This window comes from Danaus plexippus, chromosome 17 (genome assembly GCF_018135715.1).
Source record: "Danaus plexippus chromosome 17, MEX_DaPlex, whole genome shotgun sequence".
NCBI lineage: Eukaryota > Metazoa > Arthropoda > Insecta > Lepidoptera > Nymphalidae > Danaus > Danaus plexippus.
The window spans coordinates 5,406,369-5,431,896 of record NC_083548.1 but is presented as its reverse complement, the minus strand read 5'-3'; the positions used below and the strand labels follow the sequence as shown (position 1 = coordinate 5,431,896).

Genomic DNA, 25,528 nt, shown 5'->3' with positions numbered 1-25,528 from the left:
TTTGGAAGTCCGTAGGGGAGAGGCAATTGCTTTGAAATTAGTTGAGTCAGTTTACATGTTGATGTATTAAATTGGCTATAGGACGTAATGGTACATTTTATTTAAGGTGCACACCTACCTATTGGGTTACCTAAACCAAAACAATTAAAGTCGTTTCATACGTTATGTTACCAGTCATTCAATATCAAGAAAGATAAGTTTAAAATACATTTTTTTAAAATGTAAATAAAATATAATAGTATAATAAAACTGAAGTTAACGTCATCCAAAGAAATATTATATAGAAGGAAGTTACTATATAGAACAAATATAATACATAACACATATCTTTACCACGATATTTCATCGTCATTACCACAAATTGAGTTTATATATACCTACATGATAATATAAACTTCTTAAAGTTATAAATTAAAAACTGGCAACGCTCCGCATTTAGTTTTACTACGCGAAACTTATTTTAAGCTAATGATCACTTAACTGACTTAAAAGTCATACCCAAGTTTGAAACCTTACAAGTTCTGCGTTAGTCTTCGATTTTTTCTCGGATGTTCAAGTGCTTTACAGTGAAACGCAACTTGCCCAAAATATTGATGGTCTAGTCAAAAAATATTGGTAATTTTTTTTTCTAATGCCATGGCATATCACTCTTCTGATGCTGATAAAGATAGTGACGATTTTTTTATAAGAATGGGGGCATATGGACACACGGCCTACTTGATGAACATAAGTCACCGTGGCCCATGGACATCTGCAACATAAGAAATGTTGTGGATGCGTTGCCAGCTTTGATTAATCAGTAAGGAGAAAAGTGAGAGAATATGGAGATGGCAGGAAATGTTGGGAACAGGTAAAGGGCAAACGGCTCTCTCACGCATCGGACAAAACGCTGCCATTAAAGACTACTTTACGCCGATTTTACATGAGAGGGTGGTACTTCCCCGGTCGAGCCAGCCCATGTTTGAGCTGTAGTAACATGATAACAGCTAAGCTCTACCACCTTTTAAAATGATAATGGTATAAACGCGTAATTCTTAAATACAAATAAAATATATAGAGTATGGGAATTATCAATAAATAGAGAAAAGCACAATTAAAATATATATTTAAAATTATGTTTCTTTATTTTTTCTCACATTGTTGTCAGATTAGATAATCACACGGTTCAGATTAGTTTTTCTGGGGGACAATAGCATTATGGTAGTAAAATATTAGTCTAAATGTCTTTTAAAAAAAATCTTTTTGGCTGTAATTCACAAACTATCTAACTATAAATCTCTACCCTAAAAGTGTCTTACACTGATATGTTTCATATTAAATAGATTTGGATTTTTATCATGGTCGTTATTGCTACCACAAAAAACTATTGTGAGATATGAAGTATATATCATTTTTTTTAACTGACTGAAGACTGATTCGCCTCCATCATATTAAATGTTTAGTTTTCCTAAATTCAGAATCTTTGAATTAAGTCTCATCAAAAAAAAAAAAGTTGATACGACCCTTTTCGCGTTGCAAGACATATTTTTTAAACCATAACCATAACCGTTAAGCTATTACAAATATATATTTTTTGTATATTATATAAAATATCTAAAGTACCAAAAAACTATTTTTCTTAACATCATTTGTTAAAATATATTTTATGAATTTTCGAATAAATTTATATATTTTTCTTCTTTCATTATTCTTCTGTCTCGGCTTGTTCCTCTTTAGTAGTTTGTTTTATTGTTGTTGTTTCTATTTTTTGTTCTGGAGTTGTAGTAGAAATAATCGAAGAAGTACTAGAAGTTATAGAAGCAGTTTGTCCCTCTGTGGTAGTAGTGGCGGTTTCCGAACAAGACGGATCAAATATTTTGCAGACAAGACAAATGAGCTGTTGAAAACATTGAATAAAATTATTTTAAAATATACACGTTATTAGTTTATTAAAATTTTCATTAGAAATACTGAAATCTGATCTATAACCTCTTCTTTGGACTTTCCAAAATGTTGCTGCTGAAAATGAAAATGTTGCTATTTTCTATAAAAAATATTAAAAGTAATACTAAAAAATAAAATAGGAACATTTTATTTCTGCAGCTTGTTTAAGTTTGCGGTTAGCTAGTATAAAATTTCAACATATACATAATCATTTTATGATATTATTTTGTGACTGCGATTATATAGTCACATCATTGTTGTCCTATTGATAATAAAGTTTTTTTAAGTTGGTCTAAATATCGTTAGAATTTTTAAACATTTCTATCTAATCTTTCACATTTTGAATAGGCAAATAAAACGTACGAAGTAAAAGCATTAACGATGTTTTATAAAGTATAGGTTCACTGAATGTCGTAAAAAAGGAGTTACAAGCCTAGCCGAGTGGTAATAATGGGGCCTAAGATTTATTTCAGGCAAACATATATATGATTGTAAATAGTCTGAAATTCTAATAACTTCATTTTGAAATAAAAAGGTTTTACTAAATACGTTATTATATACGTTCATAGTAATTACAAAATTACTATTAATATTTACAATATAATAGTAAGCAATTAAGTTTTTTGTTAGTATTTTTGTACTAGTATAAATTTTTGTCCGCGACTTCGTCCATGTAGACGAATTTGGGGACTATAAATTGTGCTACTAGAAAACATATGATAACCAATTTTCAAAGACTTCTTTTATGTGTCAAGTGACTACATATATCATACAACTTCTATGATGTGATTCCGCAGGAACTAAACGTTGTAATACATTATTGGCTATATGCTGTTCTTGTGTCTTAACAATCTAACTGTATAGTTTCATGAAAATCTGTTTAGTAGCCTTTTCATGAAATAGCGACAGACATTAGTCTATTCTTATAAACTGTCTCATTTTTAATTATACTAGTTTTTGCTCATGACTTCGTCTGCCAGCAAAATGTGTGTACTGGTTGGTTGGTTGTTTTAAATGTGGCCTTCGTCTGTGCAAAGACGTGCACATTAATGTACTGTGTCATTTGACTTCATTCAAATAACAACTGTAATGTCATGATTCTCGGAAAAAAATAATTTAGAGCCTAATTCTTATTTTAATGTCTAAACAATATTACATAAGCAATAATAAGATGTCATAAATATCTGTAAAGTAGTTTTTGCACCAAGAAACATCAATACGTACGTATCCCCATAAACTTACAAACTTATAATGTTTGTAGACTGTACGCCAAGAATTATTCTTGAAGAGCTATAAATTTAAATTCTTCCTCTCAATTTAAAAATATTCGTACATTAAGAAGTCGTAAATTCAGACAAAACGTATTTAGTAGAAAATGGGGATGACTTGAGATGACATTATATTCAGTGACAACTTTTGGTGAAACGCCAAACAACAGATTTGGCTGTCAAACTTTTTGAAATTGTAAACTTTTATTATGACAGCTTTAGAGATATCAAAAATGAATGTTCTGAAGAACAGAGAAATATAATATAAAGCGTTCGGAAACTTATCGCTTAATTCGTTGGCAAATATACTCACATGGATTTATTTTTGATATAGTTAAAAAAATACGAATATTATGTGATAATATGCTTCTATGGTATTTTTAAGATACAAAAGGATTATTTCTGAAGGAATTTAAATAAAATGATTAGTTAATTTACTTATTGTAGTTGCATATCTAATGAACACATTAAGTTGAAACTTTAAAATAAAATTTCTATATCTACTATACCTGTTTTAGCTGGACGTTGTTTATATAGGAGGGTGAACACAGTCTATTGACAAGGAAAAAAGGTGAAGCGGATTTCGGATCTGAAATAATTAAATAATATTAGTTCCTATAAAACATTACAAAAAAAGTAATCTTAACGACAAGCATGTCATTTCTTTCCGATTCAAGCCGTAGAAGTTTTATTTAACCAACCACTTTCATTTTCGGGTAAACAGGATGCAGTAACGAAAAGAATAAAAAAAACAAACACCCCGAATCGAGACATGGTGTGGAGAGGATTACCAAACACGATATGGTGAAACTTATTCCAACATTCATTTTATACTACAATACTTGATAACAATGATACGTCGGAATCGTTAAAATTTAAGTTGTTACTTAGCAGGTTATTGCTGGATATAAAGTTTAACTTACACTGAACGCAGTTTTGAAACGCGGCCAGGCACGCACAGGATGTAGTCGTAAATATTTAGGAGCGACCATTAATGTTGCCATTTTAACATAGTCTTTTAAAATTTTATAAAAATTTAGCATATATATTAAAAGAAAATGCATCATATTTCATGTGCAAATTAGTGACTAATGCGAGAATTTTTAGACATAAACTTCTTTTTATAGTCGCGATTTTAACTCGTATAATTAAGTTAATGTTAAATAATGCATTATTATCTTAATAGAATTTAAATAAATGAAAAAGACTCGAAATTGTTATTTGTGAATTATTTCAATAAAATTAGAATTATAAGGTATTATTAGAAAAAGTATAATATACCAAATAGTTTTATGATACAACAAAATCGTGAATTTTGTTGGCCATTGCTAACATAATCTTGCTTTTTTATAATCCATAATCGAATAAAAAGTTTAAAAATTCTTTTTATCTTTATAAGTTGAGTCGAATCTTCTAAAAATTCAAGCATCATCCGATTTTTAACAAACGCATATTATAAATTGGTTTAAGCTCAATTTACGTAAAAAAATCTTACAATATATTTAAATCAGTTCCGTTGTGTTATGAAAAGCCAATAATTGTTTAATATTTAAACATTATCTGAAAAATTTATTATTCGTCGCCAAATAATTAATGATAACGAAAAACAGGTTGCAAAAACGTAAAAAACCCACTAAATTATTATCGGATAAATTGAATTTTTTATTAATATGCATTTTTAATCTTTGAATATTATAAAAGGAGAACAGACAATAAATAATTAGGTTAGTACGATGTCTTTACAGATATTTAAATACAAGTATAGGTAGCACATTAGTCAAAGAAGCTCCAAAAAATGTAGAAAAATTTATTTGATACTGAATTCATGGTGTACGTTGAAAAAAAAAACAAAATTATAAAAAAATAAGATGCACTCAATTTAATTTCCTTTTTATCGTATATATAAACTTGAGTATATGAAATTTAATTGCTTTTGTTGAATTACCATATTTCCCATATAATTAAAAATGTCTTACAAATAAAAAAAAATGTTACAATAATTTTATTACAATATAAGTCACTATATATTATTGTTGTGATTATTAATTACGATTACGATGCAAAAAAAAAAATATTATAAAACTATTTTTAAATAACAATTAAAACTTATAACTAATTACTTTTTAAAGGGATGCCTTTAAGTCACATTTAATAATTTAAGTCCAATTTAATTAACTCCTGGCTAAATATATAATTAACTCTTATTACTAACTACATACTAACGAGGTGTTTGTGAAACAGCGATTGACTCCAAACTGAATATATATGAAACCCATTTTCAATTCCCACAAATGATTCTGGCTCAGCATTTGGTGTTTAACACGAGTTTTGTACTATAAAGTTCTTATTCGGCTATAATAATGGGATAATGGTTTGTTACCGTTGTCTAAGATTAAGTAATAATAGGCCCATATTCCTTTTTTAAATATGTTCCTCATAAACTAATACGTTTTTGGACAACCATTCAAAAATAAATTATATAATATTTCTATGGTTTTTTTATAGGAAATGTCACCGCAAATACCGTCTTATCGTTTCTAGTCCTCGTGAAGGTGGCGTTATCTCTAAGTAATGTTTCTGCTACAGAGTACAAAGTCATATTAAAACGGTTGATCCACATTCACTTGACTAACTACTCTACTGTGTATTTTATAACCTATTATATTTTATTGTTTTGTAGAAAATACTGAAATATAAACATTTGTCACTTTTTGTATAATGTTACTTAAATGGTAATGAGAACATCCTGTATAAACTTTTTTGTAAATTTAATATAGAAAAATTTCTTAGTATTTAAGTTGATATTGTTTCTCTTAACTTATTCCGTCTGACTAAATCAATTTTGGAGAAAATGTATGGAATCCAATGTTCTCGTGGCCCTAGCATGTTTTTGGTCATTTGTGAAAAGGTTTTAAATCCAATGCTGAAAACAGACGACTACGTCATTCATGAAGATGTTAAAAGGATATGGTCCCAAACTTATTCAACTTTATGGTACTCCGAATGGTGCAATGGCGCAAAACATGGTTTCAGACCCTTTAACAGCAATAAAGAAAATTCCTTCATTCAGATAAGATTAATTCTAACTCAAAGACTGTCTCAACAATAGGACAATATTTTAATTAATAATATTAGGCAGACCCGTTCTAAATTTTCACTGGAGTCAGTATATACATCATTCACTCCAGTTTTTCCAGAGTTTGTATGATCTAAAACGAATTCAGTATATGACACAAAATTAACACTGGAAGATCGTAAGGGACTGAAGCCGTGTTAATATTAGGAGTATTTTTTTTAAAGTATTTCTTTGATAAAGGATAAGATATAGCTTTTAAATCCTTAGCGTAAATGGGTTTCATGATAATTGGCCGGTAGTTCTGGGCCAGATTAATGATTTCAGATTTATGTACGGGATTAGTTTTTGACTGTTTCCACCTTTGAGGTAATGTTTCCGGGATAATTGACTCAATGTATACAAACAGAAGGGTGTTGCAAGGCAAGATGCATATGAGGTAAAGAATATCGGCAGAATATTATCCAATCTTGAACCGTTCTAAGTATCAAGATGTTTTAATTTATCAGATTTTTTGGGATATCTAACTTGATGTATAAAAGCTAACTGAAGTTATGGTTTACACTCCAGAAGTATTCTCTACCTAAATTGTTTGCCGAGAGAACCATGTCATTGTCCAATTCATAGAATTCAGCAAAATATTTTCCAAATAGGTTACAAATAGCAGAACCATCTACACACACATCTATCCGAAATAGAAGAGAAATAGGTACTTACTCCGTCGGGTTTTGAATTTAATTATGATCAAAAACTATTTAGATTACGTAGTATATTGTAGTTTTCATGGTTTTATAATTGTTTACCGTTGGGATTTACAAAATGTATGACGAAAAATGTATAACTAGTTTTGACTTTCATCGACAGGCATTATGTTCATAGTAATAACATAGATACGAGGAAAATAATGCAGAGTAATAATTTATTTTCTATTACCTATATTGTTATATATGCTAGTAAGTATCCTGATAAGGAGTTATTAAAAACATTATTTAAAATTATAACCAGCTGTCATTATGTATAGTATAAAAATGAGTGAAGAAAAATATTTATCCTAGTTCAGGCACGATGAAGATATATACAACTTTGATCCTTGCTTTGATTTTTGAGATAAATATGGAAGTTGGTAAGATTCTAATTTATTGTTAATAATCGATTTGAGATAACTTTTCACGGATCAAATATGCTTTATTTATTTTTAACGGAGGAATACAAAATATAAAATATCTTAAGTATAAATTTTTTAATTGTTCATTTATTTGAAAGTCACATTTTGGTAAGCCTTAATATATAAAGCACTTTGACTCCCGTCTTCTTATTGTCTCCTTCTGAACATTAATATTTTAAACAATGTCGACGTTTCGTCTGATAAGATTAATCTTTTCCCATTTATTTTGTTAATTTATCGCTCTCATTTTCATTTATCTGGTACTTTTAAAATTTTTGTAAATGTTTTCAGATGCGGGAAGTTTTAATTTAAGTGGTAGTTTCAATCCAGGAATTTCGTTTAGTGAGTTAATCTTTTCATATTAAGGTGTAATTCTTCTTTCTAATTTACAATTTTTCTTTCGAAGTTGCAGAATTAAAAGTGTATAAAAGCTTAAACAACAAATTATTTCACTTAAATATCTTTTTAAATGTAACATTTTCACTTAGTTACTATTCAATGGTTATCGTGGATTTTTATCATTGGATAAACTTATAAGTTGTTTTCTTTTGACGTAACTGCAATATCTTGAAATTAACATTTCTTATTTATTATCTAATAACATTTATATACAGTCTTAATTGTAAATTTAAAAATAAAACAAACGTGGAATTCACTTTAAAGTACAATTATATGACAATGTTAAGATTTGGCAATGGTTTGTATGGATCTTTTGAGAATGCTAACATTTTTGACATGGCGACAATTCCAATATACATAACCTTATGAAAATGATTTTAACCATAATATTACAGGTCGTAGTCGTAGATTGAATAACCGAGAAAGAGATAATGAATCCGGTGATGTCAATAATTTAGATTGGCCGCAGTCATTGGACACCAGCAGATTTAAAACAAACATCTTACTACCCGACCCTAATGCTAATGAAGCCATCACTGATGTAAATGAGGTGACCTCCATATTTTACTAATGTGTTTTAAATTATTCCGTGTGGTAAAGTTATTATTTTGCGTATTTTATTTATAATATAAAATCTGAATATGCTATGAATGTTGATGCTATGCTTATAAAAGCGTAAGATTTATAAATAAAAGTTTTTTTTTTGTAAACCACATATGTCTTAAACAGAATATGTGATGTATTACCGAATTACCAGAGTTATCGAATGTTTAAGGGCTGCATATATTTTATTAAAATATGTTTTTGCTTTCGACAAACAATTTTTTTGATCGATTATATTTGCATGTTATGATTATTGAGCATAAAAGTTGTGCTTATAAGTTATTATGAAACCTTGTGACTGTATACAAAAATTTAAATAAGACCAATATTTCATTTCAGCATTTTCAGCCTCATAACTACAGATCACGGCACAGAACACACAAACGATCGATTTAACCTTTTTCTGTCATCTCAATAGGTTATTATCTTGGTTTTAATAAGAATAATGTAGTCTTTGCCTTATTCTTTAGTGTTTTTTCTCCAAATATATAATATCTTCTTGATTATTTGACTATTATGTATTTATTTATAATATGAATTATATATTTATATATATCTTTATGAAACATTTTCCTCATAATTTGGAATTAATAAAGTGTAAAAATAAATACAACGATATTTCTTGATAAATATTATCATTACAATATGCACAGTTCTTTTTTGTTCATAAATAATTAAAATATATTATCATATTCATGTTATTTGGAATTATTTGGAACATTCCTTTATAAATTATCAAAATACGTAGCTCCAAAGTCCCTAGAAATCATTGCACCATATATTTTTTCTTTTCTTTTCATTAACATAATCTTTTTACACGAGTAATTTAAATTTTATATAGTAAATCGGAGGCTTGGAAGTATCTTCATATTTATTTATTTTCTAAAGCTTCTATACAAAATTCTGACAGATTTCTTTTATTGCATATAACTCTTTCGTTCTACCAAAAGTATGATGTTGACAATTCCGAACTTCATGTGGGACTCGAGTGTTGGTTTGTACGAATAACTCACTAGAATTCATGAGAAAAAGCCGTGACAATCGTTGCGGATAGAGGAAGTAATTTTCACCTTAGTAAATCTTTATGCTCACTGCATTTCTTTACATTCATTAAATAGCGTTAAGACCGTACTTTGTTTAGATTTTAGTTTTCGAGGATTTTATTAAATTTCATGCGCAGGAAAATATACAGTTTATAAGAACAATGAAGTCTTGATTATAAAGTTTTTTTATTACTATAAGTGATCTGTTTCAATAGTACATAGGTTGCTCCTTTAGACACATATATAATTATTTGTACTATCATTTGATATTTAAAAATGTTTAGGCGCTCTCAATAATTTTACTAAATATAAATGAAAAGTGTATGGAAATCGCCGTTTTTCATTTATTTTATTTCGTTGAATCTTAAGTTTTTTTAACTCAACAAACGATACGATCAAACAACAGAAGCGTCCGTAAATTAAATCCGTTTGATGCCGGATGAAATTTCCAAATAGGGAGTTTCGTCACCATCCGTCTCGGACAATCATTGTAAATAAAAAATACTACACCACGCACGTCAAATTTGATAATTAACCTGAAAAAAAATAATTAAATTTATTGATTATCTTAATTTTTATGTGTTAAATTGTTGCTTTTTATATAAAATAGAATTCCATATGAAAATTATTATAGTAACTTATATTTTAAATTCATAATAATTCTCTTATACTATTTCTCGATTTTTATTTATAGACATAGACACATATAGGCCTAGGTGTATAAAGTTAACATAAATACATATTTATTGACGCATCTGTTAAAAATTGTCTGAAGGCAGAAGCAGTGCTTTCTTTAGTAATTATTTATCACTCCAATATTAAATCTATCCCTCTGTATTAACGTTTGTTTTGTAGAATCAATTGTAATTGTTAAAAAATGAAACGATTTAACAGTTAACATGTCGAGATTTTCAGAGTTATAACGTATTTTATAATTAATACTTCGTTACAACTACCTTTACCTAATTATATCTAATCTTTCCGGAATCCATTCATCACTCTTTAGGTGACAAGGAAAAATAGACCTATTTTATTCGTCCTTCCCTCGTCTTCATGAAAAAGTATAAGGTCAAATTACTTTCGCCGTAACAAGGATTTCATTCTTTTTTAGTACATACGTAAGACGTAAACATAAAGTCAATTTATTTGTATAAGATTCTGACAGGTCAAGTTCTTCGTGTTGATAATGAGGTCAAATGTAACTAATACCTGTAGGGAACTACAGTGACCAACTTATCTACTATATTTCTATGTGATTCCATAAAGCAACTTGTAACTGGTTCTTTAGGGACCAGATTTTCATGTATTAAGGAGTGTTTATTATTATTATGATATCGATTCTTTCCTAATTAAGATATTTCATTGTTATTTTATTATTTCTATTCTTTGTAAAACATACTTACGCATGTACTTTTGTTATTTAGTTATTTTTTTAATAATTTTCATAATACAAATTAGTATTTTTTTTTCCTATTAAAATCACAAATCCTTTGTATGCACTGGAATTAATTAAGATACACTTGCGGGTGTATTCATCTTCTATTCTCGTTATCTCTCGTAAGTTGTTCACATATAAATTAAAAATTAAAATATATTACGTGTTCACTGGCATAAAGGGTAATAAAGTGCTATACTACACATGCTTCATAAAAGTAACGTAAAGAAGACTTTTCTATTAAGACTGAAGATGTTAGTCTTTATAACTATCAGATACGGCTCACGATTTCCATGCTAACATGCAAGTGTAAGGCAAGAAAGATCTCGAAAAAGCTAATAAATATATAATCATTTGTTCTTTTCAGATACGTTTAACCAACGAGCTTAATATAAAAATGCCTCATGGTAGCTTCTAAATAAAAGCGTTCCTTTTAACCGCTGATATTAAGAATCTTGTTCTTTTTTCAAACTTTGAAGGTGGTTTTCAAACTGTGTATATTATTTCATTTTGATGCATTTTTTATTAAAAAATTACACTTCTTTGGACACCATTTCTTTTTAATTTTAACAAAATAACCTATAATGTAGGTGTATAATTTTTTTTTAGACTTCCTTTTACAATCCTAACTTATTACTCAGTAACACTAGTACTTCTAAAGTCGTACACTCAATTTATTTGGGTGTACGACTTGTTGACTACTAATTTTCATTTTCAGCTTCAGCTTCTATTTATCTTTTATTATTCGTGACCGAAATATTGTATACGTTTTACTTTTATTTGCAAATCTCATTCTTTTTTATTTGGTATCTCTGTTTACTGTAAATGAGGCAATCTGCGATCGGGAAACTGGCTCTTGTTATTAACGTAGTGCTACTTTCAATAAAGCATTCTTTTATTGATTTCACGTAGATGAGACCAAGCGCTTACCGTCGTATGGTTTGGCTTTAAAAAAAATTTCTTTCATTTATAATTTGTCTAAATGTATCCATGTAACTTTTTATACTTGTTCAATATAAACACGTCTACAGGATTTATTCAGTTGTTAAAAACAATATATTGATATGTAGTGTCTGAAACCCACATATTAATTTCATTAGTATTCCAATATGATTTTTATAACATAATTAGCCTAAGATAAAATCAATTGGAGTAAATAAATAAAAAAGTCTGAACGTTCATCACATTGATTCCTTCTTTTGTTTTCTACCGATGATCGAAAATGATGATAACTGATTGATTATCTTTAAGAACATCGTTTCTTTATTGGTCTTTTTGTCATAGAAAACATAGAAAACTATTGTTTTAGTACAGATAACAAATAATCTTATATAATCAACACAGTTACACAGAAAACAATCTTGAGGTTATATTTCGATTAACCATTTTTATATTTCGTTTGATGTTCATCAGTCAAGTGTTGTGTTGCTTATTATTGGTTAAGAGTTGAGATAATGATCCTAGGTTAATAATATATCCTATAAGTTTCTGCATTGATCAAGTATAAGTTAAAATGCTTCTGTAATAGTTCATAATATGTTTATTTCATCCTTTAAAAGATATAATTTATCAGTTTTACAGAAAAAACTTGTTGGACTCACCTTTATGTAACAGACTTAGAACTGGAGAGCGATAAAATTTGATCAATTTGTTAGACGAGTTGGCGTGGCATTGCTTAAGAGCAATTTTAGTTTTATCGTAAACTAAAATTGCTTTAAGTTTTACTAAATATAGTATGGTACTCCGTGTTTCAATGAAATATATTAAAATAATGGTACAAAATTTGTTAATTATCGAAGGTATTAAAGAAAGTTATTCTCTTTCATTAGATGAACGGTAAGATTCTTTATGTACTAGTACTGAAACTAAATAAGGCTTTAAAAAAATTATAATGTAAAAGTCATCGATAGTTAAATATAAAAATGGGAAGCTTTGTTCCAGAACTTGGAGTTTTTAATTTTGATTGTGAATATAAGTTTTCATTCTATACTGTTAATACGACTTTTAATTGATTTTATGAATCAAAATTATTTAATCATAAAAATATTTTTTTTATTACGTTAAAAGAATATTTTATAAGGATATTAATATTAATTTTAGTCCTTCTAACATTCTATACATTCGTATGCACTGTTTTTGAATAGAACTTTTAAAGTTTAAGAATCTTTAATCATACAGAATAAAAAAATATATTTAATTTTTAAATGTAAGCTGAATGGGGTAACAAAATACAATAGGCAACAACTCAGACTTCATACTGTCATTACATTTTTATATACATATATAAAAATAAAAATGTGACTTTGATCTGGTTGGGGTCTAAGTATTATTTTTACAACTTAGTCTTTTCTTTTTATAATTTTTCACCAATCAGCCAATATAATGAGATACATGCAACTTTATTTGTATAATAATTGAATTTGTATTTGCTGAATTTATTAAAATTATAGCTATACATTATACATATGCCTTTGTGTATATATATGCCTACTGCCTTTTCATAAAGATTATGTTCTAGCTGCAGTGTCTAAAGTCCACACATGCTTCGGAAACTTAAATCTCATTTGGTAATAACTTCAGGGCCGATGTGGCAGCTAACTAGATTTATGAAGTCCTATTAACTCATGAAAAATTTGGAAGCCTTAAATTTTTTAAAATGATTATAAAATTTCTTGGAAAACTCACATTGTTGTTTTTTCTGAAAACTCCTTAATTATAATGTAATGATTTTCATCCCTAAACAGGCGAATGAAATTCGATATGATTTCTTCGCCAACATTTATCTTTTAATTTACCTTTCTCCATAGCTTTATGCACCAGATCTTCGCAATTAAAACTTCCCGTTTATAAAGTTCTGTTCCATTTTACCCGTACAAATGCTATTGCTTGTTTTCCAAACTGTTATGTTCCAGTTTGAACATGGTGTTCCTTAAGCTTGGAACGATATTTTTACTACACGTAGAAATAAAACTGGCGATTCAACAGCATATTACTACAATGGTTGAAAAGCTGTGTCTGGATTAGTGATCCTCCAGAAAACTATTGTTCTTACTAAAATATCTAAACCGACGGAATATTCTATTTATATTTCACTTTAAAAGGGTTTACAACTATAGTATATCAAGACAACCAATTTCAAACTAGGGTCCATAACTTCCTTTATGCAATACAATTCAGATTGATCTATATTAAAAAATATATATATTTCTTTAACACTTTCACGATTACTTCAAAATAAAGGTGATATTATGTTTAAAATAATGACGAATTTATACATTCTATGTATATATATATATATATATATATATGTTTTGAAAATTTTCGTCAATAATGTTACAATAATGTTTAAAAATAATTGCTTTTAATAATTCTGATTCTGCCTGGAAGAAACAGCGTATTTCAGTTTAATTTTTAATAGAAGCAAGAAAGTCATGCAAATTTTATTCGCACTTTAGAGGAAATTATTATAAGAACTTGAAGGGTATGTCAATGTTTTCCTCTGTAGTGTGTTATTTTGGTTTAAATGAACATTGTTTTAGTCTATAAATAAAGTTTTGTTTTTGTCTCATTTATGCGTCGCAGGCTTTTCTCTTGCAAACATGTCAGCTATATTGCTTGTAATTGTATCTATCAAATTGAGACGATTATATGTATATCCTCCCCAATTTCTATTTGTAATTGAATTATATTTACTGATATAACATTTATAATAAATGCTTCTATATTTAAAGAGTATATTAATAATACTCTTACTTGGAACATATTACAACTCTCAGAGATCTGGCTTCAGTCAGTCAGTGTCTAAAACTGAGTTTTAATTTCAGGGCCTTCCTTTAGTTTGTCGGATAACAACTTAAACTCAATCTATCTTGCTCTTTCGATTTCGAAATCTCTTAAAAGTCAGCGTTTGTTCCGTAATGAACATATTATACTATAATTAAGCACGTAGTAAGCCTATAGTAAATTGATTAAATTAATTTTTAAGATAATACATTGAGTGATAAATACACAAAGGCCATCATTGTATATAATAGGTATTAATAGATGGATTTGAATTTTCTTATAATATTTGATAAATATTTTTGGAATTTATAGCTTTAGCGTTACATTTTTGTAAAATATAAATCACGAATGTAAATATTGTTAAATGTTGCACAATCACTAATTAACGTTGCGGCTCCCGAATAATTTTCGGTATAGATTGTGATTTATTGAAATAGAAAATTAACGTTTTGTTAACATCAGTTACTGATATAGATACTTGAAATCATAAAGGGATATTAATATAACCTACATAAACATCGAATTAATTTTAGCAAAGTGTTTTAGTGCGTGATGTAAAACTAAAATATTCTTTATATTATCAGAGTATTGGAAAAGTCATTAGGAAGACTTGGCTTTTCTCCAATTCCGTCAAGAAACTGTAAATTTTTAACAAACAGTTATTATTTTTATTTTTTTTTAATTAGTCGCGAAATAATATCACTATGAAGAAAAACGGGCATTCTAAAGTAAATCGATTCTTTTTTAAGATTTATTTTTAAAAAGCTTGTTTTTAGAGTCACTGGGGAAAACATTAATAATGTAACCATCAAGTTTTGGTCCACACTAATTGCAGAATATAAGAACAGAAATAATGACAAGAATTGAAGATACTTTTGTACCTCTCTATTCCTTTGATGTACGTGGTAGATGTGGTCAAGAATTAGCTCTGGTCAAGAACTACAGCTCGAACAAGGGCTGGTTCGACCGCGGGGGTACCACTCTTACATAGAAGATCGGTGTGAATTAGTTTTTGACGTCTTTGTTACGTCCGATGAGTGACAAAACTGATTGCCTTTTCCTTTTTCCCACCCTTTCCTCTCCCTGGAAGATCATGTGTATAATGATCTTTTGGATCTTACAGGAGCCTAAGTCTGTATTAGGTGTTGAGCAGGTTTTATAAGTATGGCCTCCAGGGAGTCCCTGCTACTGCTAGGCGGAACGGAGATCCCTCCGAACAAGAAAACTAGACTTTATGTTCAGAACAACAGCAATACTCTTAGAGAGGATTGTTATTGGACCATTAGTATCCTTTCATCCTTCCCTTCACCTCAAGTGTGGCAACACATACGCAACAGCATGTTGCAAATATCCATGGGCGACGGTAACTACCCTCCATTAGATAGGCCGTCTGCTCGTTTGCCCCCTTTAGTATAGAGAAAACCTAGTATCGGCCGAGGAAGGCGAGGAGCAGCTAATTCTATTAAGAAGACTCTAACAAGATAAATGAAGACTAGTAGTCTTCATTTGTGTTGTTAAAGTGTAAACGAAACGAAGCTCATTCAAAGGTGGTGCCCTATTTAATATATGTATTTAAAAATAATCGCTAATTTTATATATTTAGGTAAGGTAACCCTAACTTACATCAAACGCATAAAAATGCTAAGAAGTTAACATCATAAAATTTATGACAACATGTGAATTACTAAATTCATGAAATGATAGGAGCGATAAAATAAAGTTGGTTTTATGTGGACACTTCGACCACCATCAAACCCGTCATCTAATGTATTAGTTTAAGTGAAAGGGTAAACATTTATAAGGGTAAATTTACCTGGGCTTTCTTATTTGTGACGTAGAACACTAAATGAAATTACAATTCAAATCCATCGGCAGCTGCTACATTTGTTACTGCTGTCATATGTCAGTTGGTTGTGTAAGCAATTCTCCTGTGTTGTGTGCATTGCAAAGAATTCAATAAAGATAGACGTGCACAGATTTATGGTTTTCATGTAATCTAGGTATAGTGATTGCAATCCAGAGTCATTTTCAGTATGGTCGGATATCCGTCGATCAAATAAAAATTAATTTTAATTTTGGGTACCAATAGAAGTGTTTGTAAGTTAATCAAGTGCACATAATTATATATATATATATATATATATATATATATATATATAAACCTTTATTTCCAATCCAATATTGAGGTTATACAATAAGTAAACAACTTTAATATAAATATTAATTAGTAGCTCCTACTTAATAGAATGCACTTTATAAATTTTATTATAATTGACCTTACGGAAATTCTACGCATAAGATAAAGAAATTTTTTTAAGAGTTTTATTTAAGAAGTCTTATATTTGTGCCAGACACAACTATTGTCTTATAAACTCTTTGGTTAGAGCAACTTAGGAGTAATAGTTATTTGAAATAATAATTATTTGGAAAACACTTTTTTTTTGCATTGGAAGTGATGGTATTTAAAAATAAAGTTATCATGCTACTTGTAACTACTGGCTTTGTTTGATTAAGTAAAAATATATGTTTTATGAACCTGAACAATAGTGTAGTATAGTTTAAACAATATTGTAGCTTAGTTTAGGTACTTGAACAATAGTGCCTTCATGAACGATCTCCAGCCAACTAATTACATGACAGCAAGGCTCTCTTTATACTTACTACTGTCAGATATATTTTTATATCCACCATCATATTTCTAACAATTTTATATGGATACGACAATACCACAGGCATACGAGATCACGGTTACTGTAAAGTGTAAAGTACACTTTAAAGTAAACACACGTCGGGTAAAATGTAATATATATATATATATATATCGCATACTAAAAGCGAAAATACAAGTTTTATTCAAGAAATATGTTATAAGATAATTAAAATTATTAAATAAAAGGATTGTGGAAAACAAAGTTACGTCATCCCCTAGTCCAGTTCTAACACATTAAAATACACATACAACACCTCTACTATTTTGGGGAAAACTGCTCAAATCCGAATTCTGTACTTTTAATTATTTCGGATCCGGCGGATTAACGGATCTGTTTTTTCCGAATAACTTCCACTAAGTACGTACCCATCAAAATCATAATTGTTTAGACCTAGGTGTGTGATAAATTCTTAAAATCTTGCTACTGATCCCTATTTCGATATGACTTTAGGAATATTTTTTTTGTTTTGTAAAGTTTGTTGCTGTTAGCTCTGCGGCTTTTACAGCTTCACCGGAAGAGTGGAATAAATTTATACAAGAACTTGAAGAATATTCTTTAGAAATTTTATTAATGTGTGATAACGTAAATGTTGATTTTGCTGCAGAAAATCTTTAAAATGCAAAGCAGTACCTTAGCAGGAGTTTTCATTACCTACCGAAAGACTGATAGTTTGAAAGTTTTAATTCATATTCGAATACAATAGTAGTGGCAACGATTTGACAATAAAGAACATAAAATATAAATTAACCTAACTATGTTATCTCTCGCAAAAGTTTTTATTTCTTCCTATAATTTGATAACAAAATAGAGGGGGAAGATCTCAAGTTTATAAATATCAAGTTTATCCTATAATAGTTTAAAAGTGTAACATGATATTTGAAAATTATGAACTTGGAGGTATTTCGAAATGAACTGTCTTGTTTATTTGTTAACTATGTTACTTATTGAACTCGGAGGAAGTTGTCTGTTGAAGTTGAAAATAATTCTAAATTAAATTTGTAATAGTTGACCAATCTTATAATAAAATCTATAAATTCTGACGTTAGTTTTAGGATTTGCCATTTCCACATTTTAGGTATAATAAAATTAACAATTTGATTTGTTGAAAAACTTACTTTTACACTAATTTAAGTCTAGAAATGTTTATATAAATAGGTAAAATTGGAATAACTGTTTGTTATAATAAAATAAATGCCTTTACTGAACAAACAAAGTACAAAATCCACAACAACTTTTTGTTGTGAATTTTTGTGGTGCTAACAATATTTATCCATCTGCCTATCTGTTTGTTGTTTCCGGCACGTTTCTAAAATGTTCAATATTAACGAAACTTTCACAGGCTAATACCTAATGAAACACGGAGTAGAACAAACTATTGTAAAAATTGATAAAAAGTATTTATTCTCGTCCTATTAAAATAAAATAATGCTCACCGAAGATAAGATATAAGATGCTATAGAAAAAGTAACGCTAAATCCATCTAATTTAACATGTAGATAAAAAAAAAATTATTACTAACAAATTGCAATACAACTATGATTCAGATTTATATTACTTTAAAATCTCTTAAAAAACCGTAATGCAAATATCGATGCCGTTAATAAGTTTATATGTAAGAATTCTTCCTAGCTTTCATGTCCGCCCTTACCACATTTCTATACCAAAGCGCAAAGACTCACCGTCTTTTAATAAATGAAATTGAGTATACTTGTGATGGACAAAATTTAAGACAGAATCATAAAGTTTGGAAAGACAAAAGACATATAGGACGAAGTTCTTTGCCTGTATGAGGTAAATTCTTAACGTCAGAAGAACGATTTATGGAAACAATTTTTCGAGTCTTAGAAAAATTATCTTTATGATAAGGTTTAGCGCTAAACGAGAGTAGAAAATATTTGTCTTATGTTTAACAAAATATTGTTTTTATGAGATAAATCATGAACGAGAGATATTTAATTTTAAGTAAATTGGATAATCATTCCCAAAATAGATTATAGCAGAGTTGAGTACAAAACAGTGGTATAAAAATAACAAAAAAAATGCCCTTTAAAAGAATTAATTTTGAAAACTTATAATAAATATTATATTAGGGCTGGAAAGATAATTAATTATTTTCTATATATGTAAATATTATATATGATTATATATTCTAATATTTTGTATATAAATATTATAAGTATAATAAATGCAATTGTTTGTATTTATATTGTTTGTTATTCAATCCGAATAATAGCTAATAAACATTAGTTTACCACGGCCTTCCGTGTATTAAGAATAACTTTAGCGAAAACATGCCAGGTGATTTGTAAGAACATTGTATAATATTTTCACCTGAGTTAGGTTGGGTTATACTAATGTTACAACAATAATAATTTCTTATATTTTAGAAGGAAGTTAATGAAATATATATTTATACTTCCGTTTCCTATTGATTGAGGTCCTAAATAGCAGAAAATATTTTCATTTTCTTTTTTAATAATAAAACAAATCATGAACCTGATTATAGTTTTTTGAAGTGTACTTATTAGACATATATCCATATGAAAATTTCATGGAGAAAATTAAAAGAAAATATGAACAATTTGAAGTGGTTTTCCTTATAAATGAGTATTCGAGTTTCGAACGAGGTAATGGCGTAGCAAAGATTTTTCGAAATCTATTTTTGTAAGACAAAATTAAGATAATATAGATAGAACATTAAAAATTTTCAAGTAACAAAATTTATTATCTTTATTTTAGAAACATGATCATTTCATAGCCGAGGAACATCTCTACAATTAAATTATCGGTCAAATTTCGTATTCCATTACCACCAGATGTATTGTTTCGGACAAAATCACCTATTACTGTTGCATTATCGTACAAATGGCACGGAAAACTAACTTTATAGGTATACCTATGTTCTTTGTGAAATGTTAATATTATGGATAAAAATATATTTTTAAAGCTTTTATTACTATTCATTACTTTTTGCTTGGCTTTCTTTTTAAGTAATTGTTTTATAGTATATAAAAAAATTAAATACTTAGGGATTATGAAAGTTTTAAATCCATATCACGTTAATTTTGTTTATTAACTAAAGAAGCACTTTGATGAAATTAAATAGGGATATATTTTACAAGTCTATTTAGTACTACGTATTATGGTGTTGAAAAATACTTAAATATTAGCAAATCTTAACAATCATTCAAGAATAATCCGATAAGATTGTTATAAAAAATATATGTATGTGATTAATGAGTTACAACTTATTTTTGCTAACGTTTAGTTTTAATTTTCAGTGTATTATTAGGATAAACATGTTTAAGAAAATTAACACCAGAGAAAGAATGAGTTTAATTGATATGTGAATACAATATGAATGTGAAATTATACTTTTTTGGTTAAAATAAAATTAAGAAGATATATTGGGGGATTATGAACCAATGTCATTTTTTTTAAATTAAATACGAACTTTAGACAGCTAGTGCGTTAATTTTCAATGTGAGACTGATAAATATAAATTGGTTTTTAGAGTGAATCATATCAAGCCATCGTTTTCTACGTGATGTAGACAAATTTTGTTTTTTACTCAGAAATCCCAGGGTATATTTGACGTGAATAGTGGGCGAGAACATACTTCCCGGGCCAATCCATTAATTTTTTACAGGGTTCGTCTTTTCATAGTCGGCCTTCTTTTGAAAATAGCTTCATATATATTTTTCGGTTTAATATTGATTAACTAGGTTCCATTTCTCACGACCAAGATCAATATCCTATTTAATTGTTTGTTACAACTTCAACGCCTTAAAATTAACAGTTCCAGATATAATGGAATAGTTAAAAAATAGACTCGGCTACACAGTTCTTCTTGGTGATTTATTTGGAGATAACTATTGCTTTTAATATGTCGGATTATCGTACAGGTGTCTGTTACTCCTATTAAAATTGTAAGTAAAGTAAAAACTCAGTTTTATTTTTATTAATTACAACATAATTGTGTATATATGTAATAAAATATATAAGTACAATAACGTATGAGAAATAATAGTTTCGAGTTAAGTCCATCTTTTTGATAAGATTTCTAAAAGTAATTTATTACTGAAATACATGCGATGACCCGAAAATTATATCAGAGATGTCGCCAGCTTGTGTAAACAAATAAGCAAACTAGTTTTCCTTTAATGATAGAATTATATGGTAGCCAAAATCTACGTAAGTATTTTTTTTAAATATAGAATGTAATTCTACGAAACAATCGATATCTTGGCTAGAAAATCTTAGATCAATGTATGAGTTGGCCCTTAAGTTTATAACCGCATTAGTTTCAAACTCACTCGGTCAATGTTTTTGTTCTAAAAAGTCTGCAATAAAATTGAGTTCTAAGACAGAATATTTAAATTCTTTTACAAATGTTCCTTATAAAAATGGGAATATCATAAAACAATGCTACTGTTATTGTTCAAATAAGAAATACGTATCGTGTATAATATTATAATAAATTGTGTACTAATATTTATCTAGCCATCTTTATCCTAATTTAATGTCAACCAAGTTAGTAAAGCATTGTTAGAATTATAACTACTTGCCAAAATATATGTTTAGGACTCGCACTGTACAAAGATATTTAAGGAGGATTTATTAATCTATTAATTTAGGTATTTATTGACCATAGAAAATCTATCAGCATATTCGCAAATATTTGTTTGGTTTCAAAAATATATATACTTAATAACTGTCTTATATACAAGTATATTATAACAATATCCTTGTAAAGAAAACAGTGAATAGACGTTAATTTAATTGGATTTTTTATAAATTGCAGACGATATTAAACAAACCTTTTTATTTTTTATAAAATATATATAGTATTTAAAATATTAAGGGAATTGATGATTTCTGCTTTCGGTAAGATATACCTCATTAACTTTAAGAAATATCTTTGTGAATTTCTGAAGAAGTTTGATTGAAAATAAGTATGTAATTTATTAATAGCTATAATAGTTGAGTAAATGTGAAAAATATACATTTGTCGTTCAAAGGTCGTTTTCAGTATAGAGAACGAAATTTAGAGGTACATAAGGCAAATGTACATACAAAAGCCAAACTTCACAGTATATTTTAGGAGTTGTGGTCAAGTAGCTAACTACATTTATATACCTGTGGGACACAGAAGAACTTTCAGCTCGGCAAAGGAAATAATCAGAGAAGATAAAGTTTTTTTTTTTTAATACAATATTATTACTTTTTATTAATTAAATTATGAGACCTAAGACTTTCGCGAGTTTTATTCATTTAAATGAAATTAATATTTTTTGGGTATACTACGCGTGCTTTATTTTTTGTTAAAACTACATGCTCCCGACGTTTCACGGTTCTTTTCGACGACGTTTCACGTGATCACGGTTCACGGATCACGGATCACAAAAAATATTATTCTTACATTTGATATGCAAGCTCATTTTTACTACCACGGAAGTCTTATGAGGCTTCAAGTTTTTATACCTTAAAATATTCATATCAAAGTACATCAAATATGTTCCTTTTCGTGTTAAATGACGCTTGCGTCTCTCTGCCGCCACGGAACAATTTAACTTTCTACATACATACGAGTATGTATTCATTTTTGACATATTTGTTGTTGTTTTATTCCTTTCATTTGAAATAAATTAGTGTTGAAAATTGTAATTAATTTTTTCCACTTCATCACAAAATAAATACAAAAAAATTTGGGTAATTTTATTTTTCCAGATATTATATTGGTATATAAATATACAACGATTTATAATATATTATTATATTTATTTGTTTATTTTTATTCTTTATATATAAAACTATTAAAATTAAAAACATTATTATTTTAAGCTCATTCTGTACTGACAACAACATATTGATATTAAAACCGATACAGCTTAAATATAATAGGAAAATTCTAAATGAGTGTACACACGTTCTTTGTATAATATTAACTACATCAAAATTTATGCACAAGCTCTAGGAAATTATAATACACAAAGGATACTCAATTTTCGTATATAAAATATGTAATTTTATTTCCTATATTAATTTAGTATTAGTTATTGTATAGTATAATAATACCAGGTGAAAATAAATTAAGATAACAAATGATGACGTATGCAGACTAATTCTGTAGATAGTTTTTATTACATAGAATAATATAAATAGAAAATCTATTCAATATATTGTTTGTACAGCAGGATTCTGGTCAAATAATTATTTTTCAGTTAAGATAAAGATACTCTCAGTTTCCACGTAGATCATTTATTTAAAAGGAAAAAATACAAGTCACCTGTGATCGAATATAAATACAATTAGTTTGAACTATTGATATGTCCATTATTTTAAGAGAATTTTCAGGAGACGAAATAGTTGGTAGTTAATTTAAAAAAAAAGGACATTAATCACGTGATAAGAACTGATGTTCCCTAAGCCGAAGTCCAACTTATAATAAATATTCTGTCTGCTTTAGTCTGCTTTAGTTACTGGCTTAGAACCTTTAAAAATCAAATGGTATCAAAGACTTCTAGCGTGGAAAATCGTTTAGATATTTCAAAGCGATTCATCTATAAGTGGAACGATACAGCAACACAGAATAATCACAGTATAAATTAAATATGGTTCATATACATATTTTTTCGGTCAATTTCCTCCAACACTTCAAAACGAATCAAGTTAAAGACAAAATTACTAATTATTATCATTATTTCTAAATTGATTTCCGAATAAAAACGTCAAAAGATAGGTTTAATAATTGTTAGGTTCTAATATTGAAAGAATGCAACTTTAATCTGTTTATTAAAGACCAATGGACAAACATGTGATTTAATAATTATTTTCATATGTTAATAAATGACTTTTTTAGATGTGTGTACGCTGCTAATATATTTTGTTCGTTCAAAATATATTAGCCTCGAATGTAAATTAAATAATGTGGACATTGTACATTTTATGGGGTTCTTAAGGTTAATGAAAGCTGTGGTATTCTCCAAGTTTCCTTTAAAGCTTTTCTCATATTAACGCTATCATTCAAGTTAATAATCATTGCAAAACCTATTATATATTATTATCTTCAAAAAATATAACGTTGTGATTGCTACGATACATATAACTACCCAAGCCATGTTTTATTCTGTCTAGAGGTGTCTCTAGAATATACTAGTCAATAAGATACGATAAACAAAGTGTGTCAAGACAATTTGCAAATATTACCTTCGGAGATATAATGTTTAATCGAAATTTGCAAATTTTACTTTCATAACCGATTAATCACTATCGGTGATTCGCATCGGGGGTGTTGTTCTGATAGATGAGGTGTTGCGTAACTTGTTTTGTTTTAATTATATTAAGTTTTACATCTAAACAAAAAAACAAAAACGAAGTATAGCAATAAAAAGCTTAAGTTGTAAGGTTGACTGCTTTTAGGCTAAGAAAAATTTAAACTAATCTTACGTTTATCCCCTTTTTTATTTTATAATCAAGAAGCGAAGAAAAACTTGTTTACCGTTTGAAAATCTAATGTGATTTTGAATATAATTGCTGTAGATCTGAACAACTTTTTTATAAACCCAGATTGGATTCTTACTCAGTCCCTAAATATACACACATACATTATATGTATATGATTCATATATATATATGTATCTGTGTATATTTAGGAATACACATAACTTTGCCGGTGATAATATTAACAACAAAATAAATGTTTCAAAGTACATTACGTGACTAGACTTAATATTTTATGGAACGTGTATCTAAAGCGACACATGTAATAAGAATAAAAGAACTGTTTGATATTAGAATTGAACTTATATTACAATGTAAAATAAAATGGTATGGGATAGAAGATTCTAAAACTTTAATAGATATGTATTACATCTTACTTCTTCAGGTTTGTATACTACTATTTCCTAAACTCATCTATTCGTTTCAAATTATTCAGCATCGGTATCAATATTAGCACTAAAGAGTTCCAATCATATTTTATGTTAAAGGGTTTTATGCATAATCTATGAGATAAAAACTTGTATTTTTAAATAAGAATAAATAATTTTGCTGAGTTAAAATATCAAGAACTAAGTTCTATCTATTCCCAGTTCAAAATTATATCTCTTCGCAAATTTCCGAC

General features: G+C 28.1%; 2 protein-coding genes across 2 annotated transcripts; one reads left to right on the top strand and one right to left on the bottom strand.

The window, feature by feature from the left end:
• Positions 1–1,116: 1,116 nt before the first annotated feature.
• On the bottom strand, positions 1,117–3,971 carry LOC133319333 (uncharacterized). Its single transcript, XM_061523318.1, has 3 exons — positions 3,893–3,971; positions 3,701–3,780; positions 1,117–1,876 (listed from the first exon to the last, which is right to left on the bottom strand). The coding sequence occupies exons 1-3, from the start codon at positions 3,963–3,965 to the stop codon at positions 1,685–1,687; spliced, it is 345 nt and encodes a 114-aa protein (XP_061379302.1). The 5' UTR covers positions 3,966–3,971; the 3' UTR covers positions 1,117–1,684.
• A 3,316-nt stretch (positions 3,972–7,287) lies between these two features.
• LOC116771351 (uncharacterized) lies at positions 7,288–8,937 on the top strand. Its single transcript, XM_032663185.2, has 4 exons — positions 7,288–7,387; positions 7,721–7,771; positions 8,224–8,378; positions 8,771–8,937. The coding sequence occupies exons 1-4, from the start codon at positions 7,330–7,332 to the stop codon at positions 8,825–8,827; spliced, it is 321 nt and encodes a 106-aa protein (XP_032519076.1). The 5' UTR covers positions 7,288–7,329; the 3' UTR covers positions 8,828–8,937.
• Positions 8,938–25,528: the final 16,591 nt, after the last annotated feature.

Excerpts from the sequence above, each read along its gene's own strand:
- LOC133319333 (XM_061523318.1), bottom strand. The coding sequence starts at position 3,965 with ATGTCTCGATTCGGGGTGTTTGTTTTTTTTATTCTTTTCGTTACTGCA. Across the intron at positions 3,781-3,892 it reads TTTACCCGAAAATGAAAGTG|ATCCGAAATCCGCTTCACCT; the intron begins GTTGGTTAAATA and ends TAATTATTTCAG. Across the intron at positions 1,877-3,700 it reads ACAACGTCCAGCTAAAACAG|CTCATTTGTCTTGTCTGCAA; the intron begins GTATAGTAGATA and ends TGTTTTCAACAG.
- LOC116771351 (XM_032663185.2), top strand. The coding sequence starts at position 7,330 with ATGAAGATATATACAACTTTGATCCTTGCTTTGATTTTTGAGATAAAT. Across the intron at positions 7,772-8,223 it reads CAATCCAGGAATTTCGTTTA|GTCGTAGTCGTAGATTGAAT; the intron begins GTGAGTTAATCT and ends ATAATATTACAG. Across the intron at positions 8,379-8,770 it reads CCATCACTGATGTAAATGAG|CATTTTCAGCCTCATAACTA; the intron begins GTGACCTCCATA and ends ATTTCATTTCAG.